The sequence below is a fragment of the Geotrypetes seraphini genome, chromosome 3 (assembly GCF_902459505.1).
Source record: "Geotrypetes seraphini chromosome 3, aGeoSer1.1, whole genome shotgun sequence".
In the NCBI taxonomy this organism is placed as follows: Eukaryota; Metazoa; Chordata; class Amphibia; order Gymnophiona; family Dermophiidae; genus Geotrypetes; species Geotrypetes seraphini.
In genome coordinates this window covers 144,845,725-144,873,341 of record NC_047086.1, presented here as the reverse complement: position 1 = coordinate 144,873,341, position 27,617 = coordinate 144,845,725, and the positions used below count along the sequence as shown (strand labels likewise).

The 27,617-nt window shown below is 42.5% G+C and overlaps 1 protein-coding gene across 1 annotated transcript in view; it reads left to right on the top strand.

The window, feature by feature from the left end:
* Positions 1-27,617, top strand: part of RNF217 (ring finger protein 217) — a 266,249-nt gene that overhangs the window by 196,975 nt on the left and 41,657 nt on the right. The window contains exon 3 of the mRNA XM_033937183.1: positions 18,144-18,308. Within this exon, the coding sequence (XP_033793074.1) occupies positions 18,144-18,308 (165 nt within the window). The remainder of the gene's footprint in view (positions 1-18,143; positions 18,309-27,617) is intronic.

Genomic DNA, 27,617 nt, shown 5'->3' with positions numbered 1-27,617 from the left:
GAGATTTTTTAAAAAGCTTATATACATGAAAGAGATTTACTATTGATTTGGATTTTGGGGTTGTTCCAAATGGACAAGAGTGGACTGTCTTTAATTGAAATCTTTGCGATTGTGTCTAGTATATGAAGGGCATGCTGCGTTGCGCTCAATAAGGAGTATTTTCTCAAGAGTTTGGGTACTGGCACCGTCAACAAGCATGAAACATGTAGTGGTGCACATAAAAATCGTTCCAGGTCAAACCAGGTTGGTGAATCTTGGGTACTAGTGTTAGTAATCCAGTAGGCACCATATTTGGCCAATGATGCGATATAATAAAAATGAAAATCAGGTACATTCAGACCCCCATTAATTTTAGAGGCTTTCAGTTTATCGAGAGCAATACGAGGTTTTTTGTTATTCCACACAAAGTCAGATATTTTCTTATTCAACCAGTGAAAAAATTTCTTCTTGCATAAGGAGGGAAGCATTGAGAGGGTGTAGTTTATCTGAGGAGTAAGGGTCATTTTGATGGAAGCTATTCTGCCCCACCATGAAAGAAAGAGTGGAGACCAACGAGACAGGGTGTTATGAACTAAGCTTTTAATTTTAGATATGTTTAGATCTTGAGTTTGAGTTGGATCTTTATGTATTAGCACTCCCAAGTATTTTACAGCTCCGTGTGACCACGTGAAGGGAAATTGGGCGAGGTCTGAGGGGTAAATGAGATCATTAAGAGGGAAAATTTCTGATTTTTCCCAGTTAACTAAGTATCCAGAGAGCTTGGAGTAATGAGAGACAATATTAACGAGTGAGGGAAGGGAAGCAACAGGATCTCGGATAAAGAGAAGGACATCATCAGCGTATGCTGCTAATTTGATATGACAATAAGTAGTTTCAATTCCTGTTATTGTTGGGCATTGTCGGATAGCAGAGAGGAGAGGTTCCAACGCTAAGTTAAATAGCAGCGGCGACAGAGGGCAGCCCTGGCGAGTACATTACATTACATTACATTACATTACATTAATGACTTCTATTCCGCCTGTACCTTGCAGTTCTAAGCGGAGTACCTCTATGTAGGGAGAATTTATTGGAGAGGGAGTTATTAATTAAAATGCGAGCTGTGGGTTGATGATATAAGGTTTTAATCCAGTTTGTATAAAACGGGCCAAAGTTGTACCTCTTTAAAATTTGGAATAGAAAAGGCCATTCAACTCGGTCAAAGGCCTTTTCGGCATCTATGGCCAAGCCGATTACTGGATCTGAGAGTGTTTTAGCATGGGCATTAATATGATGAAAAAGGCGTATATTGTCTCCTATAAACCTTTGTTTAATAAACCCCGTTTGATCTTTGTGAATAAGAGAGGGGATCACTTTGTTGAGTCTCAGTGCAAGAAGTTTTGCCATGATCTTGTAATCTAAATTAAGAAGAGAAATGGGGCGAAAATTTTTAACCAAGGTAGGGTCTCTCTCAGGTTTGGGAATAACTACTATAGTGGCCTCAGTGAAGTTGAATTGTTTGTCTGGATCAGAGTGGAGAAATTCATAGTAAGAAAGAAGATGAGGAGCCAGGAGATTGCGAAACTGTTTAAAAAATTCATTGGTAAACCCGTCAGGACCTGGGGCTTTGCCGGTAGGTATAGATGATATTGCGGCTTCTATTTCAGATACAGTAATGGGAGAGTCCAGTTTTAGTTTCACAGAGTCCGATAAGGTCGGATGAATCAGAGAAGCAAGAAAAGAGTCTATCTCCGATTCTGAAGCAGAAAATTCAGATTTATATAAAGTAGTATAGAAGTTTTCAAACTGAGAAGAGATCAGAGACCGGGTTTTAACCATATGCGGGCTGGTTTGTGGTCTCTCCATCAGATAACCACTCTCACTTCGTTTGTTCCCTTTGATACAATTTGCTCTACTTACTCGTTGTCTCCTTCTGCTTACTCACAGTGGCTTTCTCTTACTGAGATGTTATCTTCTATGTCTATACGCTTTGATTATATGACATCCACTCACACTTTGTATCACTGGTCCACATTGGCTATATCAAAAGGTAAAGCGATATCTCTCTTTTATAGTATTCTAAGAGATCACTCTTTTACATTTTCCTCTCATTTCATGAAACATTGGGAACCTATGCTGACAACTTCACTTTCTGATGTTGACTGGGAACTCTTTTGGTCCTCGACAAACCGACCTCTTTTATCATCCAGAGTCTCACAATCAATGTTCTTCATTATGTGGAATGCGGTATGGACACCTTTTCGGATGTGGAAAGCTAACCTAAAACAAGACTCTATATGTTGGAACTGTATGAAAGAAGTTGGGACTCTTGATCACATGCTTTTCCATTGTGCTCAAGTTCGTTCCTTTTGGACGTGCATTTGGGACACCATAAAGTCTATTACCAATTGTTCAGAAGAAATTTCCTTTGACACTATAATTCTCCGATCTCAACACCCTTGTTTTACACAGTCTAACTGTCCTCCTAAACTCATTGATGCAATGTTTGTGACTGCCCTTATGCAAATCTTGAAAAATTGGAAGTCCTCTTCACTACTAAACTATACCTTCTGGTGGAATTCTTTGAGCATGTATCATAAATTTGAATCATATGCTTATGAAAAGAAAAATATAATTCGACTTTCCAAAAATTTGATACAATGTAAATCACCCTGGAAATTCCTAGACTCATATGTTAAATCTATTTCATAGACACTCCTCTCTTCTTCTTCTTCCTCTTCTTTTTCTTCCTTCAATTTCTCTTTCCTCTTATCTTTCCTTTTACTAATTTTTCATGAACAGTCCTAGTACTTTAGATCTTTTAAAACGATTCAATTCTACAATGCACAATGTAACTGAATATTAGTTATACTAAATGTTTTGTTTTATATTTTGATACCATGTACTTGAACTGTTTCCTATATTTTTTCAAAAAATCAATAAAAAATATTGAACTCAAAAAAAAAAAAAAAAAAAAAAAAGCTTATATACACACGCGGGAACAATATTGTATTCTTGAGATTAATTTGGTCATTCCTAACGGGTTAAATGAAAACATGGAATGGAATTCTTTGTTATGAACTTGCTTGGGTTTCTCGAGCGCATGTCCTTGGATACTGTGTAAATGTGATCAATAAAGTTTTGTACGTTCTCTTCGTGATGATGTTTACTCGCCTGTTTAAAAGTTTCAGCGCGTCCTATGCGCTCCCAGTGCTCACTCAATTTGGCGTTCCTCTCCCGGACACTAGACAACATTGTGGCACTCCTATTACCGTATTTTCACGTAGATAACGCGCACCCGTGTAAAACGCGCACACGGGTATAGCACGCGAAAAACACAAATTTATGTACAGAAATTTTTATATACCGCGCACACCCATATACCGCGCATGCTGCCCGACTCTCCTTTCGCCCGCCCCGACTCTCCTCTGGCCACCCCGACTCTCCTTTCGCCCGCCCCGACTCTCCTCTCCCCCTTGAAGTCCTGTCCCCCCCCTGAAAGCCTGATGCCCCCCCCCCCCCCGACGTCCGATTCACCCCGCCGCAGGACCGCTCGCACCCCCACCCCGAAGGACCGCTCGCATGCACTCCCAACCGCACCCGCACCCCCACCCTGAAGGACCGCTCGCACCCCCACAGCCTCCCGACCCCCCCATCATGTAGAAGCTCCTACCGATGTCCTGCTGCTTCCTCTTGGCGGTCCCGACTCCCCGACACAATCGGGGCAAGAGGGAGCTCAAGCCCTCTTGCCCCAGCCAACCGCGGCACCCCCGACACGATCGGGGCAAGAGGGAGCTCAAGCCCTCTTGCTCCCCCGACTCCCCAACACGATCGGGGCAAAAGGGAGCCCAAGCTCTTATATGCGAGAAAATACGGTATATACGAGGCTCCTGAGGAAGGGTTTTTACCCAAAACTAAGCTTGGTAGAGCCCTTAAACTTTATTTTAAAGAAGTTTGAAAGCAATACATAGAGCGGAAAACATTATGATGCAACGAGGTGCCCAGTAATGAGAATTGTGAACGAAGTACCAGAGTGTGTGCTCTTTTGAGTTAATACAGAATATTGCAGTTAAGCTCATTTTTGAGAAACGAAAGTATGATCATGTGTCCCCTTTGCTGATAAAGCTTCACTGGCTCCCAGTTCGCTTTAGGATCCAGTTTAAATGCGCATGCATAATCTTCAAGCTTCTCTATGGAATATTTGATCCTTTTGTCCCCTTATGTTGGAATACCTTTAGACTTTGCCATTTGAGAAACACACAAAGATTTAAGTTAGCCTTCTCTTCCTTTAAGGGAATTAAATCTGCTGGGAAGCTCAGTCGATCTTTTGTTTTCAAGTTTGTAGAGATCTGGACTGAACTTCCCGACTCCATTAGGCTTTTTGGCCAGCTGCAATTATTTCATAAATTCCTGAAAACTTTGTTGTTCTCGCAATTTTTAAATGGTTTAACTACAGCCTCAACGAAATGATAATATTATAGTTATTTTTGTTATGCTTTTCTTATGTACTTTAGTTTTTAATTAGTACTTCCTTCTCCTATGTTTTCTGCTATGTACTCTAGTCTTAATTATATGTGAACTGAGTCGAGCTCCACTGGGAGATGAAGCGGTATATAAACCAAAGATTAGATTAGTTATGATGAGCCTGTAAGTATTAAACAAAAAGAAAGAAAGAAAAAAAAAAACTAAACAGACAGCAAGAAAAACTTTTTTCACTGAACTACACTGCACTTTCCTAGTGTTTTGGCCTTATAATTTCACACATGTGTAGTCCTATGATGGTGTGAAGTGTGGCTTATAAAAGAGCCCAGTATATATGTATAAGCCTAGGACCTTGGTTCGTTCTGAGGTCCAATTAGCTTTCACGATCACACTGAGGACACACTATTTATTCTCTGAAAAGTTGTTTTTATTTAGTTGCCGACTCATCGTAACTATTTCTACAGGGTCTGGTGTGCTTTTCGTTAGGGTTAGGCAGAAAATGAAAAACCCAGACCTGTTTCCGGTTGCAGTTTGAGGTGGAGGAGTGGCCTTTTGGTTAGAGTAGCTGCCTCAGCACCCTGAGTTTGTGAGTTTGATTCCCACTGCAGCTCCTTGTGACTCTGGGCAAGTCACTTCACACTTCATTGCCCCAGGTACAAAAAAAAGTACCTGTCTAAAAATATGTAAACCGCACAGAAAAAGAAGTATACATGTCCCATCCTCTTTACCCCGTCTTGATTTGCCCCTATAGCTTTATCCCTTCAGCTGCTTCCATGCTTTCAGGAATTCTGGTACTGCTTTTGTTTCACCACCCTGCTATATTGTATGAATTTTCTGTGCTTTCAGCCGTGAGAAATGCTTTCTAAAGTTGTGTATGGGTCTAAGCTCTTTGAAGCCCTTATTAATAGTAATGTCCCTACAAAGAATTCTCAGCTCTTAGTCTTTATATATACATTAAGAACATAAGAATTGCCGCTGCTGGGTCAGACCAGTGGTCTGTTGTGCCCAGCAGTCCGCTCACGTGGTAGCCCTCTGGTCAAAGACCAGCGCCCTAACTGAGACTAGCCCTATCTGCGTACATTCTGGTTCAGCAGGAACTTGTCTAACTTTGTCTTGAATCCCTGGAGGGTGTTTTCCCCTATGACAGACTCCAGAAGAGCATTCCAATTCTCTACCACTCTCTTCCTTATGTTCGTACGGAATCTATCCCCTTTCAATTTTAGAGAGTGCCCTCTCGTTCTCCATACCTTGGAGAGGGTGAACAACCTGTCCTTATCTACTAAGTCTATTCCTTTCAGTACCTTGAATGTTTCAACCATGCCTCCTCTCAATCTCCTCTGTTCGAGGGAGAAGAGGCCCAGTTTCTCTAATCTTTCACTGTACGGCAACTCCTCTAGCCCCTTAACCATCTTAGTCGTTCTTCTCTGGACCCCTTCGAGTAGTACTGTGTCCTTCTTCATGTACGGCGACCAGTGCTGGACGTAGTACTCCAGGTAAGGGTGCACCATGGCCCGGCATGATAACCTTCTCCGATCTGTTCATAATCCCCTTCATTATCATTCCATTGCCATTTCCTTCTAGATGTTTAGGTCATCCAGTCTCTTGTGTTGTTTCAGGCACACAGCACTTTTTTGGAAGGTGACTCCTACACTGTCTCCATTCTGTTTCCTTATGAAGATGTAACCTTCTATGTTGAATATACACCATTAGTGATGAGTATTAGTTCCTGTAGTGTTAAGATGAGAATCTTTCACATTCCTTAAGTTTTCAATGGTTGTTTGTATTGTATCTCATTCCTCTTTAAATAAGGCTGTGGGGCTTCTAAACCCCCAAAGTAAGACTCAGCTTTACATAAAATGTTAGTTACCACAGTTCCTTAAGATTTTTAGTCTTCCTCATTTTCTACTTAAGCCCTACTGAAAATGTGTGTGTTGCCTGCAGAAAGACTTCTCCTTTAGCCCCTCTGCAATATTGCTTGTGAAAAGTTTGAAAAAGTTAAAATGACAGGCCTTCCTCTATGGCATGAACTAGTGAGCCCCAGATCCAGTATCGCTTTTTCCCTCGTGGGTTCCATTACCATTTGTTTGAGCAGAGCCCCTTGAAAGGCATCCACGATCTCCCTACTTCTTTCTGATCCCGCAGACAGAACTTTCCAGCAACAGCACCTGCCCTTTCTTTCCCAACTTTTGTATATCCGTAAACAGATCTTTGTCAATTTGCTGCAACTGAGTTTGAGGTCTGTAGACTACACCCAAGTGGATAGAAGTTCCATCTTCTCCTTTCAAAACAATCCATATCGCTTCTTCCTTTCCCCAGGCGCCCTGCATTTCAGTTGCTTGGATATCTGTCTTTACATAGAGAGCTACTTTTCTACCATTTCTGTACTTCCTGAAGAGATTATAGCCCAGTATGTTGACATTCTGCTCCTTTTTGACCAAACCAGCTTCTAACCAAGTGTGGGACCCCCTTGTCCTCTCAGCTGAGCATTTTTAATGGACTGCTCTTAGTGCTAGCAGCGCTACTGAAGTCCAGAGCTGCTCTGTGATCTAATTCCTAGTCATCTGTCAGATTTTTTTTTTTTTTTTTATAAAGACTTGCTGCTTCAAAGGCTTTAGAAACCCAGAGCCCTGCCCGGTAGTGTGCTTAGATTCTATCTACTGGACTCTCCGTCAAAGCTCATTTTTGCCCATCTTAACATCCCACCCATCAAAGCCATCCCCAACTGAATATCATTATATGGGACACAGACTGTGCAGGTCTGCCCAGTACTGACCTTAATTCCTTCAATATATACCCATTATGTTCTGATTAGAGATCCTCTGTGTTCATCCCATGCTTGTTTGAACTCTGTTACCGTTTTCCTCCCCTTGGGAGCACATTTCACGCATCAACCACCATCTCTTTAAAGAAGAATTTCCTAACATTACTCTTACGTCTACCACCCCTCAACATCAAATTATGCCCTCTGGTTTTACTATTTTCCTTTCTCTGGAAAAGATTTTGTTCTATGCTAATACCTTTCAAGTATTTGAACATCTGAATCATATCTCCCTGTCCCTCCTTTCCTCTAGGGCAGTGATGTCAAAGTCCCTCCTCAAGGGCTGCAATCCAGTCGGGTATTCAGGATTTCCCCAATGAATATGCATGAGATCTATTAGCATACAGTGAAAGCAGTGCATGCAAATAGATCTCATGCATATGCATTGGGGAAATCTTGAAAAACCCGACTCGATTGTGGCCCTCAAGGAGGGACTTTGACACCCCTGCTCTAGGGTATACATATTCAGGGCTTCCAGTTTCTCCTCATACATCTTCTGGCGCAAGTCTCCTACCATTTTTGTTGCCTTCCTCTGGACCGCTTCAAATCTTCTTATGTCCTTTGCCAGATACGATCTCCAAAATTGAACACATATGGCTCCTTCCGATTTCTAATCCCCAAATGCATTACTCTGTACTTCTTTGCATTGAATTTTAGTTGCCAGATATTAGACTATTCCTCTAACTTTTGCAGATCCTTTTTTGTTTTCCACTCCCTCCTCAGTGTCTACTCTGTTATAAATCTTGGTATCATCTACAAAAAGGCAAACTTTTCCTTCTAACCCTTTGGCAATGTCGCTCACAAACATATTGAACAGGATCAGCCCCAATCCCTGAGGGACTATACTACTCACCTTTACCTTCAAGCAAATTCCATTAACCACCACCCTCTGGCATCTGTCCATCAACCAGTTTCTAATCCAGTTCATCACTTTGGGTCCTAACTTCAGCCCATCAAGTTTGTTCAAGAGCCTTCTATGAAGAACCATGTCAAAGGTTTTGCTGAAATCTAGGTAAATTACATCTTGCATATGCCCTTGATCCAGTTCTCTGGTCACCCAATCAAAAATTTAATCAGATTTATTTGGCATGATTATCTTTAGTAAAACTATGTTGCCTTGGATCCTGTAACCCATTTGATTCTAGGAATTTTTCTGCAATGCTTCCATTATTTTTTCAATAACCGAAGTGAGGCTTGTAGTTTCCCACTTTATTTCTGCGACCACTTTTGTGAATAGGGATCGCATTAGCTTTTCTCCAATCCCCAGGAACCACTCCTTTTTCCAAAGATTTGTTGAACAAATCTTTAATAGGACCCACCAGAACCTCTCTGAGCTCCTTCAATATCCTGGGATGGATCCCATCCGGTCCCATTGCTTTGTTCACTTTCAGTTTTTCAAGTTGTTCATAACACTTTCTTTCGTGAACGGCACGGTATCTACTCCATTCTCGTTGTGTAACTTTGCCAGACAATCTCGGTCCTTCTCCAGGATCTTCTTCTGTGAACACAGAGCAGAAGTATTTGTTTAACATGTTTGCTTTTTCCTCATCACTCTCCACATATTGATTCATATCATCCATTTTTCATCTTCTTCCTTTCACTAATATATCTGAAAAAAATTTCTCTCCTTTTTTTACATTTCTAGCCATTTGCTCTTCCACTTGCGCTTTCGCCAGATGTATCTCTCTCTTGACTTCTTCTCCACCTTTTAGACCATCTCTGTCCTTCCTAAAAAAGATTATATCCTGGTATGTTTGCATCCCATTCATGGGAGTCACTGAACCACGTCTATGTGATAGCAACAATATCCACATCTGCCTCTAACATCAGGGCTTGCAGGTCATGAACTTTGTTGCTTAGAGTGCGAGCATTTGTGGTCATTGCTTTCCAGCTATCTGTCAGTGGTAAACTTATTTTTTTGTATAGGTTTATGTTTAGTTTCATTTCCTCTGTTACATTGCTAAGAAGTGAGTTGCTAATAGCCACACAAGCAGCAAAACTCAACAACCAAATCTCCAATCTACTAATTATGACCCCAGACTACAAAACATTCAGAAAAGAAATAAAGACTCTTAAAGAAATTCCTGCAAACGACTTAATACCGCTAACTCCTTCCTAATTCCCAATACCACTCCCCAATACCTTCCCGGTTCCCCAAAGCAACCTCATCTACTCCTTATCTCCTCTAGAAATTGCCAGATATCTTCTTTATGTAATACCTTTTTTGTAATTCTTTTGTAATCCGTCTTGAACTGCAAGGCAATGGCAGAATAGAAATATGTAATATTGCTCATGTTGCTATCTTTACTGCCATCACATCTTGTCTTTTGCTGGGGGTGGCCTCCATAATTGTATGTTATACATATGCCACCCCCACCTTCTAGTTCAAATGCCTAGAAACATATTGTCTAAATTTCTCAGCAAGGATTCTTTTTCCTGCTATAGTAAGATGCAAGTCGAAAGGAGTGGGGAAGGGACACGCTCGCAGCGTTTTCTGTGGCCTGGGCAATAAGTTGTTTTGCTAGTTCTTTACGAACTGAGAGCATTCCTTTTTGGCTTTTTTACAAGTATACTGGCGCCATCTACTGGATTTTATCTATACACCCCTGAGGAAGGCTTTTCAAGCCGAAACACGGACCGTGTTGGGGGTCCAGTACAAAAAGGACTAAAGACTCTCTGTAAAGCTTGCCTTATGTTTTAGTTATTTACATGTTTTTAAAATTTATATGTTCTCAATAAATTGATTGTCCTTGAAGCTGATGTACGGTGTCCCTTCCCCACTTTTTTTGTCTTGCATGGCTTTGTTGTGCTTTCTTTTTTGTAGTAGAATATAGTAAGATGTAACCCATCATTACCATATAGTCTCTTGTCTTTCCATTTAGTGCCCCATCCACCTATGTACTTAAAGCCTTCTTGATGACACCAGGCTTTGAGCCACCTATTGAAGTCCTCTGTGTTTTTTACTCTTTGCTCTCCCTTTCCATATGTAGTCAGTACTTCTGAAAAAGCTACAGTCTTTACAAAAGGTTTCAAGCCCTCACCAAGCTCTCGTAAAGCTTTCTGCACTGCAAGTGTGGAGTTGTTGGCCAGGTCATTTGTTCCCAGATGGATAACAACATCGGTGTTAGAATCCTTAGTTTCTTCCTTAATTATAGTCAGTATTTGCCTGGAACTCCTAGCAGCTGAGGATCCTGGAGGGCATTTCACTATTTTGGTCTCTTTGCCCTGTGTTCCAAGGTTAATGATGGAATCCCCCAGCAGCAATAGTTTTCTGTTTTGGGCTTTTTTATTTGTGCTTTGGGTGCGCTTTCTCTCTCGAGTTACCTTCACTGATTCCAGTCCCACCTCAGTTCTGTTTTCTTGAGTATCGCAGTGCTATAATCGTTTAAATTTTCCTTTCTGGTGGGCAAATCTTTGCTCCAGTTATAGATTTGAAAGGATGAACACTGATAATTTGGGGTATGATAATTTATTATGGTAATATAGTATGCAAACTCATGGAAACACTAATCAAACGTAAATTAGACGCAATCTTGGATGAGGAGAATCTATTGGATCCCAGTCAACATGGATTCACCAAGGGTAGGTCCTGCCAATCCAATCTCATCAGCTTCTTTGACTGGGTAACAAAACAGCTAGACTTGGGTGAATCCGTGGACTTCAGCAAAGCTTTCGAAAGTGTCCCGCATTGCAGGCTGTTAAGCAAGATGAAATCAATGGGGCTGGGAGAAATACTAACTACATGGGTCAATGACTGGCTGAGTGGCAGACTTCAGAGGGTGGTAGTTAACGGTACCCTCTCTAAAACATCGGAGGTGACCAGTGGAGTACCGCAAGGCTCAGTCTTGGGCCCGCTCCTTTTCAACATATTCATAGGGGACCTAACTCAGGGGCTTCAAGGTAAGATATCGTTATTCGCTAACGACGCCAAACTATGCAATATAGTGAGAGATGGCAATTCACCCGATAGTATGAAACAGAACCTACATTTGTTGGAGCTTTGGTCCTCGACCTGGCAGCTGGGCTTCAACGCTAAGAAATGCAAGATCATGCACCTCAGCAGCAGAAATCCGTGCAGAACTTACACCTTGAATGGTGAGACCTCAGCTAGAACTTCAACAGAACGAGACTTGGGAGTGATCATCAGCGCAGACATGAAAACTGCTGATCATGTGGAGAAGGCTTCATCTAAGGCAAGACAGTTGTTAGGTTGCATCCGCAGGAGTTTCATCAGCCGGAAGCCTGAAGTCATAATGCCATTATACAGAACCATGGTGAGATCTCATTTGGAATACTGTGTGCAATTCTGGAGGCCACACTACCGAAAAGATGTGCTGAGAGTAGAGTCGGTGCAACGGATGGCCACCAGGATGGTCTCGGGGCTCAAGGATCTATCGTACGAGGAAAGGCTGAAAAATTTGCGGCTGTACTCACTCGAGGAACGTAGGGAGAGAGGAGATATGATCGAGACGTTTAAGTATATTACCGGCCGTATCGAGATGGAAGAAGAGATTCTCTTTCTCAAAGGACCCTCAGCCACAAGAGGGCATCTGCTCAAACTCAGGGGCGGGAAATTTCATGGCGCCACCAGGAAATATTTCTTCACCAAGAGAGTGGTTGATCCTTGGAACAAGCTCCCGGTGCAGGTGATTGAAGCAAACAACGTGCAAGAATTTAAGAGCAAATGGGATGCCCATGTGGGATCCCTTAGAGGGTTAAGCCAAGGGAACCTGTCACCAGGAGTGGGATCCCTAGGATAGTAGACTTGGGGGTGGGTCAGTAGAGTGGGCAGATCTGATGGGCTATGGCCCTTATCTGCCGTCATCTTCTATATTTCTATATTATTTAAATTGATATGGAGCTCATTGACATCTTATGTTACCTCACTATAATAGGTTTTTGATTGTGTGTCAGTTTTTGTTTATTTTGGTACACATCCAGGGAAGGGTGGGAGGGGGGTTATTTCTGTCATAATTTGATTTTTAAATATTTACACGGGATGGGTGGGAGGATGGAAGGATATGGCAGGGTAAGGTTATTGGGGAAATCTATGTTTCTGTGTTTTATTAAATTATCATTAGGCGGGTGGGTAAGGGAGGGGGAGAAATTGGTTGGTTATGTATATTTGAAAGTTAAATGTTCTTATATTGACTTATTATATATGATATATTTATGTATTGCACTATTGAAGATTGTAAAATCAATAAAGATTTTTAAAAAAGAGTATTGCAGTGCACTAGTGGAGCAAAGGAACTCTGTAGAAGTAATATTTGTGAAGGTGGATGTTTCTGTTTTACATGTCGCAGTCGTCCTTAGCCTACTATGACCCATTTATTCCTAGATGGTTTTATTCTTTAAGACAGAGGTGATAAGTTGGTATGATTTTTGTGGAGTGATGGAAGCTGCTTTGATCGTATTCAATTCCTGTTTAAGCTTGCAGAACTCCTCCTTAATACTAGCAACTTGAAGATAGATGGGGTAAGCCTTAAGCCTCCAAAAGGTGTTTCTTGGACTTAAAGCACCACAGTGATTGCATTGAATAAAGGTCATCTTGATTGGTTGGGAAGTGAATTGATTTGAGTAGTCTTGATTATTTGGTTCTCTATAAATGAGCAGGTATCCTTGGGGTGGGTGGCACTATAAGTCTTACCCTTTTTCCTAAGAGGAAATATGATTTAGCAGAGGGCAGAGAATTTATTAAATTTTTTTTTTTTTTAGTAAGCAGCAGTTAGGGAGGAGAAGAGAAATTAAGCAGGTATAATGCTCTAATCACTAATCAGTGTTAAGAGCAGAATATGAAATTCTGAGTAACTTAGCTTTCAGAAAAGTTTCCAAGGCAGTCTTTTTTTCTGCGCATGCTCAAAGGCCCGTAGACACGGTACAGAAGTCAGGAAAAATGAGACAAGGCTTTGGGAGGTAGGGCTTTGAAGCAGGCCGAAGGTGGGGCGGGGCCAGGCATCCGGGATTTCGCCAAGAAAAATATGGTAACCCTAAATGTTGCTGCATACACTCTCATTCCTGAATTGAGTGCTCTGGGCAGAAGTGGGTGTATCAGACTTTGAGGATTGTAGGAGCAGCATTTAGCTAGGGGTTCAGCTAGATCTTTTGCCTCATGGAGGGGGGAGGACAGATTCAACAAGCTTTGCAATAGAGCCACAGCTCTACCACAAAATTACTGTTGGGAAAAGGCCACAGAATGTTATATTCAGCGAGCATGCAGATTATTGCCATGTTAAAATTATAGCAGTAATTTGCAGCTCACTGCTAAATGTCACCTGTTAGTGCATGAGTAGTGATTGGCTTATGCATTGATAGAATTTCCCTCTCTTCCTGAACTATGACCTGACAACACCCCCACACCCCCACCCACACACACACACCCTTACACCCCCCACACACCCCCATACACACCCACACACCCACACACATACCCCCACACACCTCATTTGGGATCATGAACCGCACAGTACCTCAGTAGGACATCATTGGTCTGTGCCACTTGAGGTTGGGGGGTATGCTTGCTTGATGTGGCCCTGTGAATGGGGTTGTGACACAGAAAGGCTGATAAGCATTGCTAGGGTTACCAGATGTCCGGGAATACCCGGATATGGTCTCTTTTTAGAGGACTGTCCAGGTGCATGGAAGGACTTTCAAAAACCCAGCGGTTGTCCAGATTTTGGAAAGCTCTGGCCATGTGTGTAGGGTCTCTGAGTATGCACGGATGATGTCACACACGTCTGCACAAGCTCGGAGGCCCCTGGACACAGCCCAGAGGTAAGTCATAATGGGGCGGTGCTTGGGGCGGGCTGAAGTTGGGGCGGGGCCAAGCGTCCGGGATTTCGCCAAGAAAACTATGGTAACCCTAAGCGTTGCCGCATAGACACTCGTTCCTGAATTGAGTGCTCTGGGCAGAAGAGGGTCTATCGGGCTTTGAGGATAGTAGAAGCAGCGTAATGGTTAGGACAGCGGGCTGAGAACCTCAGGTTTTAGGTTTGAAATGATACCCAGGATCACAGTGGGAAAGTCATTGAACCTTCCATTACTTCAAGTACAGAGTTTATTGTGAGCCCACAAGGGACAGAGAAAGTACCTGCATATACTGTAATAAATGTGAACCACTTTGGTTGTGTCATAGAGAAATGGTACAGCGTTCCCCCACGAATCTGTGAATCGTGGACTCACTCATTCGCGGTCTGCTCTGACCGCTTCTTCCTGTAGTAAAGTCAGGCTACACCAATCAGGAGCTGCGTGTCAAAGCAGCTCATGATTTGGGTTGCCCGACTTTACTACAGGAAGAGGTGGTCAGAGCAGACCGCAAGTGATTTTCTTCACCCATCGGCGCTCCAGCTACCCCCTCCTGCCTCTCCGGCTGCCTTCTCCTGTGGTTTTTTGAAATTCGCAGGGGTTCCTGGAATGGAACCCCCTTGAATTTCAGGGGAGTACTGTATTAGAGAATGACACGGTGGCAGTTATTCACGGGTAGCCTTGAGTAACCCGCCAAAATGGGGGGGGAAGTACCCACTGCGGGCACGGGGTCAAGGCCATCCACTGCCCCATGGAGCAGTGAATGGCCCTGTCCCCGCAGTTAAGGGAGGGAAGGCGCGCGGTCTCCTCCCTCCCTCCGGTCAAATCTATCTACCTCCCTCCCCCTTACCTTTGCAGCGCTTTAGTAAAGAAACATACTGAAGCCGGTGAAGCCTGCCTGCCTGCCTGCAGTCGCATGTGTGTGGGCGGAAGCTTCTCCTCTGACACAACTTCCGGTTGCATCAGAGGAGAAGCTTCCGCCCACACACACTCGACTGCAGGCATAGGCAGGCAGTCTCCGCCGGCTTCTGTAAGTTTCTTTACTAACGCGCCACGAAGGTAAGGGGGAGGGAGGGAGATTCTTGGGCCGCTGAAGGGCGGTGAGGTGGTGAGAGGGAAGGGGGGATGCTGCGGGGACGGGGCGGTGAAGGGGACGTGGTCCGGTGAAGGGACAGATTTTTTTCCCCGTGTCATTCTCTATACTGTATATCAAATACAAATCTCTTTACTCTTTATCAATAGTTGCAGGAGAATTAGTGAACCTATTCAACAAGACATTGCCAGGACTTTATGAGACTGGGTGCCTGGGCATCCTGATGGCCGATGATGTTTAATGTGAGCAAGTGCAAAGTGATGCATGTGGGAAAGAACCCAAATTAAAGCAACACGATGCAAGGTCCCACATTAGGAGTCACTACAGGATCGAGGTGTCATCGTGGAGACGTTGAAACCCTCTGCTCAGTTTGCAGCAACAGCTAAGAAATGGAAAACAAAAATAAGAATGTTATAATGCTTTTGTATCATTCCATGGTGCAACCATACCTCAAATACTATGCGCAATTCTGGTCACTGCATCTCAAGAAAGATATAGCAAAATTACAAAAGTACAGAGAAGGGTAACAAAAATGATTAAGAGAATGGGATGACTTCCCTATGAGGAAAAGCTAACGTGGCTTGGGCCCTTCAGTTTGGAGAAGAGACAGCTGAGGGGAGATATGATAGAGGTCTATAAAATACTGAGTGGAGTGGATAGATGTGAATCGCTTGTTTACGCTTTCCAAAAATACTAGGACTAGGGGGCATGTAATGAAGCTACTAAGTAATAAATTGAAAACAAGTAGAGAAAATATATAGTCACTCAATATGTAATTAAACTCTGGAATTGCCAGAGAATGTGGTAAAAGCAGTTAGCTTAGCAGGGTTTTAAAAAAGGTTTAAATCATTTCCTACAAGAAAAGTCCATAAGCCATTATTAAGATGGACTTAGGAAAATCCACTGTTTATTTCAAGGATAAGTAGCATAAATTCTGTTTTACTCTTTTGCGAGTTTGCCAGGTGCTTGTGGCCTGGATTGGCCACTGTTGGAAACAGGATATCAGTCTTGATGGATCTTCAGTCTGTCCCTGGATGGCAACACTTATGTGCTTATGTACAATGAGTGCTAACTTTGGGATGTTTTGGAACAATGGAACATGCTTGGGCAGCCAATTGAAGCAGATGTTGTTGGTAGCCAGGAAAGTAAGTAGTAGAACAGAATGCCCCAGTTTCCTTCTTACAAGAAGTGCCAGTGACACTTCTGAGTTTTCTAGGAGTTCTAGAACAAGGAAATCAAGGCAATTATCGCTGTGGACAAACATGGGAACTGTTGTCCTTGTCCAGAAGAAAAATTAACTGTTTCTATTCTTTTGGATTCTGATAGTTTCACCTGTACTGTATTCAGCATTGTTGTGCAGTTAACTTTTCTTGAGTTTCCATAAGTTTCCTCCTTGGAATTGGGCATTCTTATTTGTGATTGATTATGGTGAACATAAGAACATAAAAAGTTGCCTCCACTGGGTCAGACCAGAGGTCCATCTCGCCCAGCGGTCCGCACCCGCGGCGGCCCATCAGGTCCACGACCTGTGAAGTGGTTTCTGAACACCTCTACAACCTACCTCAAGTTCTATCTGTACCCCTCTATCCCCTTATCCTCCAGGAACCTATCCAAACCCTCCTTGAACCCTTGTACAGAGTTCTGGCCTATCACATCCTCTGGAAGTGCGTTCCATGTGTCCACCACCCTCTGGGTAAAAAAGAACTTCCTAGCATTTGTTCTAAACCTGTCCCCTTTCAATTTCTTCGAGTGACCCCTAGTGTTTGTGGCTCCCCACAGTTTGAAGAATCTGTCCTTATTTACTTTCTCTATGCCCTTTAGGATTTTGAAGGTTTCTATCATGTCCCCTCTAAGTCTCCTCTTCTCCAGGGAGAACAGACCCAGCATTTTTAACCTGTCAGCGTATGGTGGCCTTACAAAGTGTGGGACCCGACAAGCTCATTCATATTTCATTCCTGATGGCACAACACATGCATGACCTTTGAACTGGACTTTGTAATCAGTCACTATGACCAACTCAAAAATCACGATGAAGCCAAATATGTTTGTTTTAGTAGAAGCCGACTTCTTTAAAAATGCCATGCATGGGCTAGCGTGGCATACAAGATATTAGTTGCTTATAATGAAGATGATGTTATGGTTTTACTTTTTGTAATGTACCAGATATTCATACTCAATTTGATTTGGCTGAATAGTGCCCCAAATACATTATTCGTATTTGGCAGAATAGTGATTTAAATTCAAATATGGTAGCTCAATATGTTAAATTCAAATATGAATAATCTGGAGCTCTGCTGTGCTAAATCTTTCTGAAATAAACACTCGATCTCTGATTTTACATTGATTCTTTTATTATTTGTAATGTTAAAGTATAATGCCCATTTGTCGCATTCGGCTGAATAGTAAAATATCCTATTTGGTACAGCTCTAGTAAAAAAAAATATTGGCATCGATATTCAAAGCGATTTAACTGGCCAGAAATGACTCCTGGCCAGTTGAATTGCTTGTTAGAAGCTAACAGCTCATATTCGGTGGCATTTAACCAGTTAATGCCACTGAAAATGTTCGGTTAGTGTCCAACTCAAAACCAGCTTATTGGGGGGGAGCATTCCAAAGGGGTGGAGTCAGCACTTGGCCAGCATACTGCCGGCATTCAGCACTTATCTGAGCAAGATAACCACATAAATAGGACCACATAAAAGCCAAATCTATCTTTAGATGCTTCACCATAGTCAGTTAATTTCTGACTGTTGCACTTAAATGGCTATAGTTTTGCCAGCTCAGTAAATCTGGAAATTCAATCCCAGAACTTGGAGGCAGCCCAGTAATGAATCTCCAGGGATAACACTAGTAGCAGTCAGTAAAATATTAGAACCGCCAGCTGAATATCGACCCCCCCATAAGTTGTGTGTTTGCATTTGATTGTACCAGTCCAGCATCCAGTTGTTTCTGGTCTTTATTTTGTTATAGATCCAGTGCCCTGCCTGCCAATTTGTCTGGTGTTTTAAGTGCCATTCTCCCTGGCATGAAGGTGTGAACTGTAAAGAGTACAGAAAAGGAGACAAACTATTGCGACACTGGGCCAATGAGGTGGAGCACGGGCAAAGGAATGCCCAAAAATGTCCAAAATGCAAGGTAAGGAGACACTTCATCAAAAGACATTTTCTTTTATGCTGCAGGAAGTACAAGAAACCATGACAAGCTACTAGATACAAGGGTATTATAACACTATTTAAGAAGTAGTATTGCTCTATGGTACAGCCGCACCTCAAATACTGTGTGCAGTTCTGGTCACCATATCTCAAAAAGGATATTGCGGAATTAGAAGTTTTCAAGTTTTATTTAAAATATGATTAAGCACTTATAAAAATTTATAAGCGATATACTGTATATATTGCATATACTCGAATATAAATTGATCCGAATATAAGTCGAGACTTCCATTTTCCCCAAAAAGGAGGAAAAATGGTTGACTCGAATATAAGTCAGGGGCTTAATGTTCAAGTGCCATGCCCTGCCAGGATCTGCACCCAGTGTTCCATCCGCCACGCTCTCCCTTGCAAGGTTCTGCACTCAGCTACCCTCCCTGTCAAATTCTGCACCCAGCCCCCTTCCCTCCCTGGCCTGTACTCAGTCCCATTCCCTACCAGGTTATGAACCAAGCCAAAGAAAAGGCGGGAGGGGGAGTTATGTTAGAGACGTTTAAATACCTACGTATCATAAATGCGCTCAAGTCGAGACTTTTTCATTTGAATGGAAACTCTAGAATGAGAGGGCATAGGATGAAGTTAAGAGGTGATAGTAATCTGAGGAAATACTTTTTTACAGAAAAGGTGGTAGATGCATGGACCAGTCTCCCGGAAGAGGTGGTGGAGACATAGATTGGGTCTGAATTCAAGAAAGCATGGGATTTCTTAGAGAGAGGAAGAGATAATGGTTACTGCAGATGGGCAGACTGGATGGGCCATTTGGCCTTTATCTGCTATCATGTTTCTATAAATATATATATATAATGTAAGACCACTTATGGTCTTAGTATTGGATCCAGTTTCAGCACCTATAACCTTGGAATCTTTAAAAGGCAACAAAAATTATTTGCCTTTAAACTTGTTTCTGTCTCTCAGGATCTTAGAAAAACCAATTAGGGTAAGTATTACTGAGCTCAGTTAAATTTAGGGCCCCTTTTACAAAGCTGCAATAACCAGTCCTGCATGGCAAATGCAACACAGCCCATTGAATTCCCATGGACTGCGTCATATTTGCTATGCCAAGACTCACTACTGCGGCTTTGTGAAAGGGGCCCTTAGTGTACTCACAAAAAAATTGTGAGCCCACCGGAACAGACAGTGAGAAATGGTATAGAAAATTGAATAAATAAATACATTTTCACACATACTCTGGAATCCCAGCTCTCTTGTTATCTTTTGTTCATCTGTCTTGACCCAGCAGATTTTTCTTTCTTCCAGGTTTGCCTTCTGATACCTGTGCTAACTTTAATCAAACAAAAGGGAAAGAAACTATCCTCCCTCAATATGTGCATTTCTTTTGAGCTCCTGCTTATAGGGCCAGATTCACCAACCTGCCCAATCGGGCCCAATCTGGGCAGGTCCAACGAATTCAAAAAAGAAAAATATGCAGATGGGGGCGATCGCTTTTCTGCAATCCCCAAGCATGCGCAGACCATCTATAGAGCCACGATCTTTTTTTTAAAAAAAAATTTTAGCCTTGCGAGCCCGTGATTTTAACCCGCTTTAAACCCGCAGGTTAAAACCACGGGCTCGCAGTGCGGGGAAGGGCAGGAGCAGGCCGGAGAGATGGAGAAGAGCAGGGCGACAATCGAGGCTGAGCAGGGCGGCAGGCAAGAGACAGGTCGTGGGCACAGCAGGGCGGCAATTGAGGCAGAGCAGGAGACAGAGCAGGAAGGCAGGCAGGAGACAGAAACGGGGCAGATCAGGGCTTCTATGGAGCTGGAGAGTTGGAAAGACGTTTTCAACTGGTCTCCAGCAGGGTTAAAACCACAGGCTCGCAGTGCAGGGAAGGGCAGGAGCAGGCCGGAGAGATGGAGAAGAGCAGGGCGACAATTGAGGCAGAGCAGGGCGGCAGGCAAGAGACAGATCGTGGGCACAGCAGGGCGGCAATTGAGGCAGAGCAGGAGACAGAGCATGACGGCAGGCAGGAGACAGAAACAGGGCAGATCAGGGCTTCTATGGAGCTGGAGAGTCGGAAAGACGTTTTCGACTGGTCTCCAGCAGTCACTTCTTGAGTTGATCGGCCAGCCCAGTCGGTTTTAAATTTTTGGTTGATGAATCGCATCGCTGTCCAATGTGCATGCATGGATTCGAAGCGGCTCGCTGGAGAGGTTAGTGAATGGGGCTGGAGGGAAATTTGATCGTAAAGGGGTCGCAAACCGATCGGTACACGATTGGTTTGCTTTGTGAATCTAGCCCATAGACTCTTTAATGATTCTGGAATATCTAAACAAGAAAATCAAAAGGTGATTCAAGATCCCTTTCTATAAAAGCTTATCTGTCCTGATTACTTTCCCTGCTCTACTAGGGAGAGCTTCTGGCAGGGTCTACGCTACAGCATCCAGACTACTGGGCTCCTTTTACTAAGGTGCACTAGCGTTTTTAGCACGCGCTAACCAAAAAATACTAACACAAGCTCTATGGAGGCATTGACGTTTAGCGCGTGCAGCATTGTAGCGTGCGCTAAAACCACCAGCACACCTTAGTAAAAGAAGCCTTTAATATATGCAAATGAGTTGCTTATAGAAAATGAGGTGTCAGGTCAAAAGCGTGCCGGGACAAAGGCGCGCGCAGACAATTGAGTGCAGCGCGGAGGTGCGCGCCGCAGAAAATTACTCTTTTTACGGCTCCGACGGGGGGGGGGGGGGGGGGGGGGGGAACCCCCCCACTTTACTTAATAGAGATCGCGCCGCGTTGTGGGGGCGTTGTGGGGGGTGGGGGGGTTGTAACCCCCCTCATTTTACTGAAAACTTCACTTTTTCCTTGTTTTTAGGGAAAATGTTAAGTTTACAGTAAAATGTGGAGGGTTACAACCCCCCAAGCCCCCCACAACGCCGGCGCGATCTCTATTCAGTAAACTGGGGGGGCTCTCCAACAAAACCCCCCGTCGGAGCCCCTAAAAACTGTAATTTTCTTCGGCGCGCGCCTCCATCTTGCGCTCACTTGTCGGCGCGCGCCTTTGTCTTTCGTCGAGTTGTCTATGAACCGAAAATGATCCTGGTTTAACTCCTCTCAGAGCACGATCTTGTCCTCTTTCAAAGTGAACCAGCTGTAATTGGAAGCTGTAGAGCTGCCTCTTAATTATGCCAAACTAAGGTCACTGTGACTAAGTTACAGATTTAAAATCTGAAATAATAGCAGCAGTTGCTCTGAAGCAGACTTTAGCTCTTGCTGTAGCAATAAATCCTTTAGTCATTCAAAACTCCTGTCAAGACTTCAGCCCATTCACACAGCCTTCAGCCTTTGGATCAGGTCTGAAAAGCAAAGATTTCTTTTGGGGGTTTTTTGTTTCTTTTATTTATTTATTTTTTATATTCTTTATTCATTTTAAAACACTTTCAATAAGTGTAAACAACATAGATTATACATTTAACACTTTAGACATCACTTATAATTTTACAAGATTCATACAGAACATTACCCTCCCCCACCCCTCTTAATCATTATCATTAAAGTAATTAAAAAATTATCATATGTTCAGAGTTATATTATACATATTTTAAACATTAGTTATTCATATGATAAATCAGACTTATTTATCAAACCTCAAAAAAACCACCCTTCTTTCCTATTATCATCTGTATAAATAATCAATTAAAAGCCCTTATAATCCTCCCACCCTCCCTGGATGTGCATTTTAGCTAAGAACAAAAATCATAACTATAATAATTCTACAAAAGACGACAATGGGCCCCAAATTAAGTTAAAGTTTTTTATATTCCCTAATAAATCAGCGTTCATTTTCTCATATTTGTAAGTTAGACATAAACTTGCTCGCCAGAATGTAAAGTTGAGACGATCCCAGTTTTTCCAATTTCGTGTAATCATTTGCATAGCTGTACTAGTCATAATTAATAAGAGACGTCTTTTATATTTATCTAGGGGATTCTTGATATGTAAAATGGTACCACAAATTACTATTTCATAAGTTAACAGAATCTCAGATTCTAAAATATTATTAATATGTCCCCAAATTGATCTCCAGAAAATCAATATCTTAGGGAAATAAAACAGTAAATGATCTAATGTTCCTATGTCTAGGTGACAGTGCCAGCATCTATTAGATCTAGAATTATCTAACTTATTCAATCTAACTGGGGTCCAAAAAGAACGATGTAACAAAAAGAACCAAGTTTGTTTCATAGATGCTGAAGCTGTACACCTCATCCTCCAAGACCAAATACGTGGCCATCGAGATGCAAAAATATACTGCTTAATCTCAATGCTCCATATGTCTCTAAGAGCGTTTTTGGGTTTCTTATTCATATGTTCAGATATTAATTTATACCAATGGTGGCTTGATGTCCTAGCAAGTCTGCCTGAAAACAGAGGAATTGCAGACTATAAAAATTTTTTAAATTACGCCACTCAAGGAACCCTTTCTGAATAGCCTGCTTCAGTTGCAACCATTTATAAAACTGAAATGTTGAAATACCAAAAGATTGTTACAACCATGAAAAATTAAGCAATTTTCTATTTAAAATAACATCCTCTAATGTTCTTATGCCTACTTGCATCCAATCCTTCCAGGCAATTTTAGACCTGCTTATTTGTTTCTTGGAGTTCAGCCATAGGGATTGACACAAAGACTGTTCTATAGGAATTTCAGTTAATTTATTTATACATCTTAGGGTCTTCCAAGTATCCAAAATAATGTTATTATCCTTAGCATAACTAGGTAGTTTAATGTCCAATACATGAGACAAAGGCATTGGGGACATAATTTTCCATTCCAAAATTAACCACTCTGGATAATGTTCCATGAGGTCAGGCAGGATCCAGTACATACCCTGACACATAATATAGGCCTGATAATACCTATAGAAATTTGGAAAATTTACCCCTCTCTCCACAATTGGTTTTTGTAGAGATACTAAAGCTATTCTAGCAGTTTTGCCCATCCAAACAAAATTGATAAGAATACTATTTAATTTCTTGTAAAAAGAATCTTGAAAATAAATTGGTAACATTCCCATTTGGTAACACACCACAGGCAAAATCATTTTTCACTGTTTGAACTCTCCCCTACCAAGATAAATGTAAAGGATTCCATTGCTCACACATTTCTCAAAATACTTTTAAGCACATTTAGCAATTTTCTTACTCAAAGAAATATAACTTCTTAACAGTCAAGCAAATAATACCTTTTAATAGCAGTCCATCAAATTCTCTCACTTTAAAAAATTTCCACAAGTTGCATTACTTACTCCTGCCCTATTCAGCTTCTCAGCATCTTTTCTCCCTATCTGCCCTTGTGGCCTTGCTATTTTAAAAAAAAGGAAAAAAAGAGTTCTGTGACACAGGTTCTCTCTAGGACAGTGGTCTCAAACTCAAACTCTTTGCAGGGCCACATTTTGGATTTGTAGGTACTTGGAGGGCCTCAGAAAAAAATAGTTAATGTCTTATTAAAGAAATGACAATTTTGCATGAGGTAAAACTCTTTATATTGTATAAATCTTTCCTTTGGCTAAGTCTTAATAATAATATTATAATTTATAGCTAAAGAGACATATGATCAAGAAACTGTTTCATTTTACTTTTGTCATTATGATAAACATACTGAGGGCCTCAAAATAGGACCTGGCGGGCCACATGTGGCCCTCGGGCCACAGGTTTGAGACCACTGCTCTAGGAGTAGTGCAGCCAATCAGCATGTCATATCTGCAGCCAATCAGCATCCAGCTCTCATATCTGCAGGCACAGCTATACTTCTGAATTTTAATACAAGTTTAAAATAATATTAAACAATTTTGTTTTGGCATCAAACTTATTCGTGTTACAGACACTAAACTTGTATGCAAACAATTCCTACAATTTAAGCTTTTTAGAATTTTCTAGTTGATTCTGAACTTAGAAAGTTTGTTAGAGTACTTGCAGTACCTTACCAGAAACTGGTACATCAGGGCTCTGTTATAGAAGCCCTCAGGACAGCTCTGACTCTATTGCTGGTCTTCTTTGTCTTTAGAAGTTGGTAGAATTTGGCATGCGGGTTGCAGGGAATCTTTTAAGGAACTAGCACATATTTACCATTCAGATATACCATATATACTCGAATATAAGCCGACCTTAATATAAACTGAAGTAACCCCTTTTCTCCAAAAAAGGAGGAAAAAGGTTTGACTAGAATATAAACCGGGGGGGTGGGGGGGTACTATTCAAATGCCCGGCCTGGCTCCACACTCAGCCCCACTCCCTCACTCACTCCCTGTCCTACCGGGCTATGCACCCAGCCCCACTCCCTCCCTGGCTATGCATCCTGTCCCCCCTCCCTTCCTGCCCTGCCTGGCTGTGCACCCAGCCCGTCTCCCTCCCAGGCTCTTCATCCTGTCTCCCCTCTTTCTCTCCCTGTGCCTTGTACCCTCTCTCTCCCTCCTGATGCCTTGCAGGCCTCCACCAGGTCTGCCATAAGACCCGGTGGTCTAGTAGTGGGCTGGGATAGGAGGGATCCTTCCTGTCCCAGCCAACTGTGCCTTCCTTTAACTCCCTCCCACCTCCCCCACGTACCTTTTACAATCCCCAGTGGTCCAGTGGTAAACCGGAGCAGGAGCGGCCTTCTTGCACTCCTGCTCCATGGAGTGCCATTAGTGATTGGCTGTTGTGAGTTCTCGCAAGGCCTGTGAGAATTCACAGCTATCAATCACTAGCAGCTCTCCACAGAACAGGAGCATAGGAAGGCCGCTCCTGCTCCAGTTCACCGCTGGACCATGTGGGATTGTAAAATGTACATGGAAGAGATGGGAGGGAGGTAAAAGAAAGCACAGTCAGCCGGACAAGAGGCGGAAGGGATCCTTCCTGTCCTGGACCACCGGGGATTTTAATGGGAGTTGAGAGGGTGGGTAAAAGTTTTTCGAGTCTGCCGGGTCAGAAGGTGGGAGGGATCCCTCCTGTCCTGGCCCACCGCTGGACTACCGGGGATTTTAAAGGGAGGTGAGAGGGTGGGTCAAAGTATTATGAGTTTGCCGGGACAGGAAGCAGGATGGATCCCTCCTGTCCTGGCCCACTACTGTCCCACCGGATCTTATGGCAGGCCCGGGAGGGGGGAGGGGGGCTAACTCGAATATAAGCTGAGACCCAAATGGCCCAAGAATCTCAGCTTATATTCAAGTATATACGGTATTCAGTAGTGTGGTAACGAATCTGATCTCTAAAGCAATATACAGTAGTGATTTTTATATCTTTATATCTTTGTTTTTGGCAAGATTGTTAAGGTATGCTTCTGATATCATATATCTAACTGGCCTGACCAGTTTTTGAAAGGCTGCTGGCAGATCCTTCAGACCTGCCGGGGGTTTTTTTTTCTTTATGGAACAGGCACCCTCAAGGGTAGACTGAAGCAGGGGGCTCAGTGCATCCCGATTTCTTCCAGCATTCCCTAGTCTATATTAAAACTGTCTTCCATGAAGTGTCTGGCAGCTTGCTTAGAATCTCTCTTCTGATGTGAACTACCCCTGTGCAAACTGGAAGTTATGTTAAAGAGGTGGTTCGCTTCAGAAGAGAGTCTCCAATCAGGCCACCGGCAGCATCTCTGAATGCCTGCCACTGCTGGGAACCTCGTCAAAAACACCATTTAAGGTAAACTAAGGGTAGAGGGAAAGATGAGGTGGTTTAAAGAAAGAGAGAGCTTATGCTTCTGGGGGTGGAGGGAAAGGGAAGAGAGTAAAATGATGGACTTGGGATAAAGAAAGAAGAAAAGCAAATGATGGATCCCTGGGGGTAGAAGGGAAGGAAGAAAGAAAGAAGTGATGGGGAGAACAGAATGATGGACCGAAGGGGAGGGAAGAAGGAGAAAATGATGGACCATGGGGCAGGGGGAGGGAAGGAAAAGAAAAATGGATCTGGGGGTGATAGAAGGGAAGGAAAAAGAGAGAGAAATAATGGAGGGGAATAAAGAAAGAAAGAAATGGAGGACTTGAGGGAGTTAAGAAAGAGAAGAACTCAGAAAAGGTTGGAGAGAAAGGAGGGAAGAAATAGGGAGAAATAAATGGAACCAAGGGTGAAGGGGGGAGGAGGAAAAGATATTGGATCAAAAAAGAGGAAAGAAAGAGAGAAATGATAGACCCAAGGGTGGTAAGTGTGAAGGGAAGGGAGGAAAAAATGTCTTTGGTCATTTGGCACCACTACTGCAAGTTGGACTGTGGACATTGAGGAGGAGGGGTTGGGGAAGTGACATCCGGTAATTTTTTTTTTTTAAGTCCTATTTGCAAATAATTGTTTAATTTTACAGGAAGGAGTAGTTGTTTCTTCTAAGATGTTAACCCTAGTTTTGACAATTAGTTGAAGAGGAGGGTGAAACAGTATGTATAGATAAGAGATTTGGGGGTGGAGTGTAGGACGGAGCAAGGTAGGAGCATGGGTACGGCAAGAGACAGGGCAGGTGTCATATTGTTCTCTGTTAGAAAGTTGGCAACCCTACGTGTATCCTGCATCTACATCACAGCTTCAGTCCTTCCTTTCCTCCTCATGAAAAATGTATTTGACCTATGATGCAAGCTGAAAATTATACCTCTATGTCTCTTAACCCTTTCAGGACCAAGGGACATATTTGTCCCATAACTTTAAAATCCTATAAATTTTGATTGGGATAGTCTACAGTTCTAAATTTGATATGTACGGATTCCATATGATACTGCCTTTATGTAAACAAACTGGTTCCGACATTCATTCATTAGCGTCGTTGCTAGATTGACGAGAAGATTCACTTGCCACACTGTCCATAAGCCAGAAGTGTGATTTTTTAAAATAAAAATAATGATATTTCACCAAAAAAATCAATTTTTTGGCATCTGCAAGCCCTTTTTACCATAAAAATGTCGTCAAAACCACAAAAATTGGCCTACGATCCTTATGGTCCTGAAAGGGTTAAAGAAGAGGCAATTGTAACTTTCTTATTCAGCGTATGTTTGCACTGATATTATGACTGGGCCTCTTCGTGTAGAGTCTACCTTATTTTTCATTGTATTTTTGGGGTAATCCTACCCCTTTTTGCTAAGGATATCATTATAGCAAATGGAGCAGTGAGAATATTTTGTCTAAGGAAAGACGTTTGGTGTTTGGTTTTGTTTTCTGAAAACATGCTTGCAATCCAAAACACTCGTATATCAAAGCAAATTTCCCCATAAGAAATAATGGAAACTCAGATGATTCGTTCCACAACCCCAAAACTTTAATACAAAATACTGTATGTACTCGTATTGCA